Below are 10,187 nucleotides of genomic sequence, written 5' to 3'. Positions count from 1 at the left end.
GACTACATCTTCAATGACATCTTCCCTAAGGATTGTTGTCAATATTCTTCACTGTATTAGTCTTTATAATTTTCCTTTAATGTGAATTTGATTGGACTCGATTGCAAGACAACCAATACAAAGATTGAGAAATCGAAATAAATGGTCCGTCAACGGAGTGTGACGTCAAATTAAATTTTATGACGTCAATTATACCAGTAAAAGCAGTCAATTTGCACTGATGGAATTATTTCCATCCAATGATCGACACAACTTAGCGTAGATTAAATTCTTAACTATTTTGCGCGTGGCTTAAATAAACCAGCGCCGCCGACTCAGTTATCAGCTCTGCGCAGTTTTCTATATATTAGAATGTGCGCGCGAAAGAAGGAATGGGCGACGCGGCCTATATTATATTTAAAAAATCAAAATGTCAATTTCCATTACAAACGAGTATTGTAATATTTTTTACAACGAACTTACACAATTACTTTCTTTACTAATGTTTCGTTTCTTCGGGATAAGAAAAAGGAATCGGTCAAAAGATTACGATAATTTAGCTACTGTAACATCACCTGACCAAGAACAACCACCTTCATCGGACGCGACTAAAACAGAGGGCAAGAATCAGCAAGGCATTGTTGGAGCGGGCCCAGGAGATCGTCCCCTAGAAGGAAATAAGCCTAGGCCTAATTGCGTTGTTGATTTGAGCCAACTCAAGACTGAGACAAAACTATTACAAAACGAGTTAAATAAAAATTTGGAAAACGAAAGGTGAGGGCAGCATACTAGGTATGCCTACATAATTCTGATACAAATACAAGGCATATTACATAGGCCTAGCCTAGGCTATGACTAAATTTATGCTACCTACTCAAATTAAACGAACCGTAAACATATTTTTTTTAAATAACAAGACCAATTTAATCAATTATTGTTTGCCTACCTAAAGATTTTAAACAATAGATAGGCCTAGCCTAGGGCCAGGCCTAGTATAAAAAAACACATGTTATAGCCTAGATACGCCTGCCTACAAGGAGATTCAACTTAGAAAGGTCTTTAGCTAGCCTACATTATTTTTACAGATTAACGCAGGAAATTTTACAACTAGAACTTGAAACGCTACAATGTAAACGAAACAGATCACATATAACTCGACAAATAGAAGCTATTGAAAATAACATGCAAGATTTGACAAAATGTAAAAAAGAAGGTATATTTATGTGTTTCCCTGTGGACTTAGTACATTATTTAAACTTTACTTTCTCACATTATCCATAATGTTGAGTCATAGTGAACCCAGGAATTTCCAGTTCAAAATTTCCAGTTCAAAACAGTTGGATTTAACTGGTTGAACGGTGATTTGGTTATTGGTGTAACGGTCGATAATTTAATTTTGAATTCAAAAGGTTTTAGTTGGTTTTTATTTAAGTCAACAATCAGTTGGATTTTTGTTACTGGTAATTACATGTGTCAAACTATAATTTTCTTCTGAGAAATATTTAAAAAAAAATATTTTTGAGTTGGTAGAGTTCATAAAAAATGTTCAATATTTCCTCTCTATAAATTCGGTTGCGTAGAATGTTTGTTCCACTTCTGCAAGGGTAAATTTTTGTAATAAATGTTACTATAGGCCAAAATAGACCTATAGCATTATTTCGTTATTGCAGTCTCTTTGTTTGATTTCAAAATGTTTTTTTTTCTTTAGAACTAATTTCAAACGACGACGGCTTTTCGACTTCAAACAAGCTAGAGAGCAAATCACAAGGCCAGATTACGCTACTAATCATGCGTCATGCTCCGAACGATTGGAAAAAGTTCCGTAACATACAGAATAAGTCAGATGCCCTCAATCTAAAAAATGAGCTAGAAGAACACCAGCTAGCAATAGAGGGCCTCCGATCTCGAGTTTGCGCAAAATTGAATCGATACATAGTCGAAAAAGATGGACAAATAACAGATGATATAACATTTATTTGATAGATTATTTTTCTTTAAAAAAAAAACAGGAGTTTTCCTCATATTATGATAACCATTATGCTGTGTTTGATGAAAATAATATTTTCAAAAATTAAAATTAAATAATAAATAAGTACAATACAAACTCGTTATCGTTATTAGGCCTTTTGCTCATAGGCCTACTAAACATGACATCTTATTAGACTTATATTTACAATAATATTGAAAATATTTTTATCCTATAGTTTTTTAGTTTTTTTTTAGGATTACGTTTAATATTATAAACGTTATTATATTAGGTTTACAACATGAAGATTCAGAATGTAAAAGATAAGACAATTAGCGCATCCAACGTTTTACTATAATCTGTATACCTTAAGATGTCTACACTATCAACATTATGTGACAAAAAAGTGTAATGTACCTAAATATGGTAGTGATATGCTTAAATATGGGCAACTCAAATTTGTTGTCACATAAAGTTTGGTAGTGTAAACAAATGATACAAATTAATGTGTTGTCATTTCCTTTTTCTTTTCTGTCCGTTTGTTTTAAACAATTTTACAGGTTGATAACATTTAAAATTATTTATTATTGCTTTAACTTTGAGTAACCGCCGATTCATTGTACAGAGCGCTCATAATTCTCTCACAAGCAAGAAAAACAACTTATTAATAAAAACAATACAATTATGGTTACTCAATTTCAGAAAGTAGAGTTGCGGGAAATTACCAACCGATTAGGCCTACGTAAATTTTTTTGATTTATTGTTTTTTTTTCCAAATTCTATAAAATATTCAGATGAATGAGTGTGCAGAAGGAGGCCAAATTTTAGATTTTGGTAAAAGATTTTGGCCACCCGATTACAATTTTAAAGAAAATATAAAAAAAATAATAATATACGGAATATTACCGTACATATTCTATTCAAAAATATATAGGCCTATCACATATGTATATACAGTATATTGAAAATTAGTCGAACATTCTTCAAAATTTCATTATGATTTAAGAGAAGCTAATTTGCAATCAGTTTTAACAATTCCATAACAAGGTTATTGCCTATTCAATGTGTATAGAGTGTAGTGAATGTCATCACCATCATCATAATCATCGAAAATCGACACTGTTAGCTATTAGCTAGCCGTGGTTCCATTAACATTTGCTGTCTTATGCTTTTGTGCTCACTCCTCCTGCAACGCAAAAACGTGTATCATCATCCCCTAGCAACGACCACATTATGATGCGTTAACACGAATACGGGTAAGTGGTTAGTTGAGGAGCAACTGTGAACGAATAACAATCGACTATTCTGCTGTCGTGATAAAACACAATACACACTGTCTGTAGGTCTGGAACAATCTGTCAAGTTATGACGGTTACAGAGATTGTCTATAGTTTTTGGTAAGTAATTTACATATTTATATATAATATATTCATGCAGTGTATAAACATAAGTGTTTAAATATTCTTCCTGGACGTTTGTGCATTTAAAGTAATGATCTACTAAAGCCTTGTAAAATTAAAATAACTCTAATCAATAAAACTTTAAATTAATATTAACAATTATAATAAATGTATGGATATGTGTGTATGGGTGCATGATGTACAGTTACTTAAATGAACGAGTGCGCACGCACACGTATGTTTATGTAGGCCTGTATTTAAATCCAGGCAACTTACTGAAAATAATGACACTACTGTGGGTATCATTGGCGGATCTCAATGGAGACACAAAATAAAATAAGCAAAAAGCTAAATCAAAATGATAAAGTAAAACAGCTAGAAAAATTAGCATAGCTGTAGGCCTGAATATATTTATATTTATTTATGGCTATCTGTTATCTATACAATTTTCTAAAACAATTTCTAAAACAACAATTAAATAAATGTTTATGATTAATGTTAATAAATGAGTAAATTGTTATAAAATAATTGTATTAAGCACTAACATGAACAAAAAATGAGTGAATAAGTGTGTGCTTAAATAGCATACCAAAAAAAAACCAAAAAACGAAAAAGAATAAAAGAATAACTGAAGAGGTTACCCAGTATAAATCAATCAATCAATTGAAATACATGGATACTAATTTTACCTAAATATACTTTCAATGAACTATGGTATAAACACTTAAACGTACAGCCTTACTGTATTTAGTAGAGGCTTTCATAGTTTATCAAGTAATTCATAGTTATAAAATAACATAAACAAAAAAATGAGTGAAAAAGTGTGTGCTTAATTAGCATACCAAAAAAGCAAAAAACAAACAAAAAACGAACAAGAATATAGTCATCATTCAACATTAAAATAAATTCAATTCGTATGCAAAACGTTAGGCCTAAGTAGTTTGTAACTGTGTACGTTGGTTTGAGTTATTTGGTTTTTTTTAACGTTCATTCATATAAGTTTTGGCTGGAAAACATACTACGAAGTAACGAAGCACCATTGAAATATATGGATACCAATTTTACCCAAATAATACTTTAAATGAACTATGAATACACATTTAAACGCAAAGACTTACTGTATTTAGTAGAGGCTTTCTTAGTTTATCAAGTAATTCATGCTAACAAAATGTTATAAGCACAAATAATGTATCTTATCAACTGCAGTATACAACTAGTGAAAAGGTTCATCTGGGTCTATCAATGTATATTTAGGTATATTTATTCATAAAAAGACATCAAAATACAACGGCAGCCAAAAGGCTGAAAAGTAGTATTTTACAAAATTTGATAAAAATATATAAATACATTATGTATAAAGGGTAAAACTAGTTTAAAAAAAAAAAAAAAAATTACCACATTAAAATTGGTCCACCTGTAAGTTAAAATAGTGCCAGCCTATTAGATATTCATCATTAATGAGTCGGACTAAAAAAGGGACTGGTGAAGATCTAAATCTTTCTGTACGACCAAACGGGATTTTGAGTAGAGGCTTACTCGCAGACCTCAGGGTTCTGCTAATGTCACGAACAGGGGGAAGAATGCTTCTAAATGTATCGGACTTTATTATTCCTTTACCAAATTTCAGTAAGAGTTGGACTCTTCTGTTAACTAGCGATGGAAGGTCTGACAATGTAAGAGCAGACTCGTAGGATACATAGTTCATGCCATAAATGATTCGTAGAGCTCTTTATTATTTATTATTTAATTTAACATAAAAAAGAAAACATTAACAAACATAAGTATATACTGTAGCTTGTTTTATTTTTGATTTTTATATATTTTTTATTTGAATTCACAGAAATACAATCTTCTAGAATTGCTTGTAAAGGAAAATAGCACGTTTTGAAAATTAAGGAGAATAGGAACAACAGTCAGTTATCAGTTATGAGTGCTAAATCCAAAAATCTGATCGTTGCAGTTAATAATGAAGACAGTGGAACCGTTCGTCAAATGCTCGAGGAAAAGGAGAATCCAAACATGAGAGATCTATTTGACCGCACAGCTTTGATGCGCGCGGTCGTTCTTGAAGAAAGCGACATGAGAAGACTTATTGTACGAAACTTGATAAATTACGGCGCTGATGTAAATCTACAGGATAAGCATAAGCGAACGGCATTGATGTATTTATGTAACCGTGAAGATGGAATCGATATTTTAAAAATAATATTAAAAGCATGTAAAGTCGATTATAACATACAAGACGAAGAAGGTAACACGGCGTTGATGTATGCAATCAGGGCAGATAACCATGACGCTTTAGAGATGCTTTTGCAAGTAGGCGGCAAAGATATAGATGTAGATAGAGAGAACACGGAAGGACTTTTCCCTCTTTACGTCGCGGCTTCTCAAGAGGACACCGATTTTTGTAAAATGTTAGTCGAAATCGGAGGAGCAAAACGTTTCCACAACATACCGGATCATTTAATGCAATATCTACCAGAAATACCAAAAGAATTACGAAAATTTAAAAATCCAAAGATGGCATCACACGACAGGGAATCGTTGTCAGCTCAAAACAAATGGACGGGATCAAGAGATTCGGATCCGGTATTACGCGGTGGTGTGACAAGTCTACGCAATACACTTGGTTCGATACTTTCACGAGAGTTAGTACCATTATATGAACCGAATACCCACGGGACAAGAAGCCCCGGCGTTGGCAGTATTCAGTCGTTTAGAAGTACAGTGAGCGACCAAGACGCTGCGATGCTGGATTTGGCAAGGCGGCTAGCAGAATTTGAAGCAAATACTATAAAACCAGCAGGACAATCAAATGCACCTACGTACATTACAAAGTCGGGTAGGGTCATAAAACCAAATGCAGCCAGAGATCCGCAATACAAGGAAATAAAAGGAAAAGATAAAGGTAAACAATCACCATCTAGCAGTTATAGTCGAAAAAGAATTCAACAAAGAATTGCAAATAAACAAAAACTTGAGAATTAGCGACAGTGATGGTATATGGTAAAACAATGCGTTGTTAGATTGCCTTGATCATACCATGGACCTAATTTATAGGCCCGTGATCATACTAAAATGCACTATTCTTCAAAGTAGGGATTGTAATACTATAGGCTTAATGTCTCGTTATAATAAAACAAAATCATTGTACGGTACTTACGTATGGTTTCGATTGATGAACAAACATAAAGCAATTATGCCTATCCTATTTTAGCAAAAGCAATATAACATTAGTGAATGTTATCCTACTATATGCCCCGTTTCAATGGTATGTCTTTTATTATAGCAATTATATATATGCATACATTAGTATTGTTCATTAAACTTCGTGGAAATAGGTTTGTGTACAAAACATGCAGCGCAAAATGGTTTGTTTATAATATCAGTTCAGTAAAAATAATATTTGATTTTCAAATTAATGTTGACGTCTAGTTCAATTTTCTTATTATGTACAGAGTTTATTATTTTAAAGTAAGCCGAATTATTTATTATACTGTATATTAAAAAGTACGTTAATTTTCACAATAAAATGTCATAAAGTAAAGGCTGTATCTCTAGTTTCGTGGTATACTCTAATTCAAAATATCCGGGTTATTTGCACATTATTTACATGTAAACGACATCGTCATTGATATACTAGGCATACTGGAAAATTACATTTTTATCATGTAAGCTTATTGCATGGTTTAGTCTACCAGCGAACTTGGAATATGTTAACCTTCAATAAGACTGAGTTATACTTTAAACACAACAAACAATACAGCGTGATATCTGATCTCTTTAGCATAATATATAATTGGAGAAGCGACGAGAGCTTTTTGTGATTTTATTAGCCCGATATATTCTGAGACCTAATTCATTTCCTTCAATTGTACTGCTTTATTAAGGGTAGTCAAGCATAAAACACACAGTGATCTATAAGAGAAATTATAAGAGGAACAGCGTCATGGTTAATTAAATTGTTTTCAGTTCTACTTTCATCTTATCGACCACCGTCGGTGGTATTGCATCATGGATTGGATTTAAGTAGAACACATAACACTAGTTCATCTAATTTAATACAACTAAAGCCGTCTAATTTGTCATCAACAGCACTATCTTCTTTTATATTTATATTTTCACATTTGTTTATATTAACACCAGTAGCCTTTTAATAACCAGCACTATCATTTTCCATCGTCATTAACCATCTCCTACAACAATACTGTAATTATTTGCATAAGTATCACTACCATCTTGTCCAACACTACTCTTCAACTAACACTACCACCAGCAACGGCATTAGTGACAATTTTTATCAACATCACTGCCATCTGTATCATCATCAATGAACCTTTCCACACAACATACACGATTCTCAGTGCTGTATCACCACATACAACATGTGCCCAGAATCATATGAATATAAACATAAACAATGTCATCTTCATCAAGAACACTGACATTTCCATCAACACTACTGTCACCATTTTCAATGTCAATTCATTCACATTTATTTAGTCATCGTTTATAATTACAATTTCAGTATATCATTGGTGGCAAGGAGCCTGCATACAGAAGTTTACAATTCTGTTTGCGCATCTTCACCACCAACACTAATCTTCATCAAAACAATGTCAACCTCATCAACAACACTGCCATTTTCACCAACATTGTCATCTTCAACAACAACTGTAATCTTCCAAAAAAACACTGCCATCTTCATAAAATATCATGTGATATTTACCAAGAACAATGTCATCATCATCAAAAGCACTGCATCTTCATCAGGAATACTGTCGTCATCATCATCAAGAACAATGTCATCATCAAGAGCACTGCATCTTCATCAAGAACACTTTATCTTCATCAAGAACAATGTGATATTAATCAAGAACAATGCCATCATCATCAAGAGCAATGTCATCATCATCAAGAGCACTGAATCTTCATCAAGAACACTGTCATCTTTATCAAGAACAATGTGATATTTATCAAGAACACTTCATCTTCATCAAGAACAATGTGATATTCATCAAGAACAATGTCATCATCATCAAGAGCACTGCATCTTCATCAAGAACACTGTCATCATCATCAAGAGCACTGCATCTTCATCAAGAACATTTCATCTTCATCAAGAACAATGCTATCATCATCAAGAACACTGTCATCTTCATCAAGAACAATGTGATCCTCACCAAAAACACTGCATCTTCATCAAGAACAATGTCATCATCATCAAGAGCTCTGTATATTCACCAAGAACACTGTCATCTTCATCAAGAACAATGTGATATTCATCAAAAACAATGTCATCATCATCAAGAACAAGTCATCATCATCATCAATAGCTCTGTATCTTTATCAAGAACACTGGCATCATCATCATCCTCACCAAGAACAATGTCATCATCATCATCATCATCATCATCATCATCACCAAGAACACTGCGTATTCATCAAGAAAACATCCGCATAAATAACACTGTCATATGCATGTCGTCGTCATAAAGAACACTGCCATCTTTATTAACACTGCTTTCTACAAATCGCTATCTACAAACAATACACTCACAGTTTATTGTACATGAATAAACAATAACATAGATGATAACATATACTTTAATAACGAAAACAAATATTAGTAATATGTATAAACATTCAAAGTTATTATATCTGTCTGATTTCAAAATTTAATCTACTTTGGAAATTACAAGATTAGACAAAATATGTCTACCATTTGATATAAATGAAAATAATTGGAAGGATTAATTAAAGCGATAGCCCGGGGATCAATTGATCAAACAAGGTTGTCTTCCTGTGTATTTATTACAATTAATGCGATTCGCAAAATACACTGTGATCAGTAAGACAAAACGGCACCAAGCCGAACTACAAAACGTCAAATAATAATAATAGTTAATGGCGCTTTGGGGGAATTGCTATTATTCGCTCAAGCTATATAATATAAACATGTTTTTATCATGTTTTTATCATGCATTACCATGGTACATTACCATCTAACCCAGTAAAATCACGATTCTTAACAACGTTATTTTCCATTATAGACCACGAACCACACCAGTTTTCAAAATAACAAAAACACTGCTTTTGAAAACAAAAACAGTGCAGTTAACATTAACATTTCGTCACCACCTCCATTACTACTTGGCCCAAATTGAAATATTTGTGAAAAAACAGGAATTGTTATAAATATTTTAAATATAGCTTTAATTTATTTTTATATTTATTTTCGATCTTCAACCAAAGGAAACCAGCCCACTCATCCAAATCGGACAGAATATAATTTTGTGAAGGACAGATGTATTTCTGGCCGCCAATCAATACCAGAATAATACAAAAGTTAAATTTTTCTACTTATCTACGAATCCATACAGTTTTGGTCAACAAGGTACCGAACAATCGTCACCGATACCAGTAGCTATATTTTGTAAAGTATCACATTCTGTAATAAAGTGTCACATATGCCACGTTTGCAAAATAGACAATATAAAGCCTAACCTTTCTAACAATGCATATAAATACTGTATCACAGAATGTACCCATGATACTGAAAAGATGTCGTCATAGTAGAGACCTTACAGAGAATCGGGTGACTTAAGACGACACATTGAAAGCTGTGTCAATACTTATCCATAATTACATCTCCGATTCACGATTTTCTTTTGTTTTTTATCGTCTGCCGATATTTTGCACTGTTCGTTATTTAATATTGGCAACGAATCCATTAACTACTTTTATAACCGCAAACAATAAGAGTGTTTGGGTTTAATTGCTTTTTGTGTATGGCTTACGTCACGCATTGTGCGCGACAGACATAATTGGAAATGATACCA

At 32.7% G+C, this 10,187-nt stretch overlaps 2 protein-coding genes across 2 annotated transcripts; both read left to right on the top strand.

Annotated features, from left to right (window-relative positions):
• The first annotated feature begins 397 nt into the window (after window positions 1-397).
• Window positions 398-2,079, top strand: LOC140049541 (uncharacterized). Its single transcript, XM_072094443.1, has 3 exons — window positions 398-753; window positions 1,065-1,192; window positions 1,688-2,079. Exons 1-3 carry the CDS (start codon window positions 410-412, stop codon window positions 1,957-1,959), a joined length of 744 nt encoding a protein of 247 aa, XP_071950544.1. The 5' UTR covers window positions 398-409; the 3' UTR covers window positions 1,960-2,079.
• Window positions 2,080-3,223: 1,144 nt separating this feature from the next.
• On the top strand, window positions 3,224-6,824 carry LOC140049196 (uncharacterized). The gene is made up of 2 exons (XM_072094026.1): window positions 3,224-3,342; window positions 5,186-6,824. The coding sequence occupies exon 2, from the start codon at window positions 5,272-5,274 to the stop codon at window positions 6,331-6,333; it is 1,062 nt and encodes a 353-aa protein (XP_071950127.1). The 5' UTR covers window positions 3,224-3,342; window positions 5,186-5,271; the 3' UTR covers window positions 6,334-6,824.
• Window positions 6,825-10,187: the final 3,363 nt, after the last annotated feature.

This window comes from Antedon mediterranea, chromosome 5 (assembly GCF_964355755.1).
Source record: "Antedon mediterranea chromosome 5, ecAntMedi1.1, whole genome shotgun sequence".
NCBI lineage: Eukaryota > Metazoa > Echinodermata > Crinoidea > Comatulida > Antedonidae > Antedon > Antedon mediterranea.
Note: the sequence above shows the minus strand (reverse complement) of the source record. Positions and strands in the feature narration are given on the sequence as shown.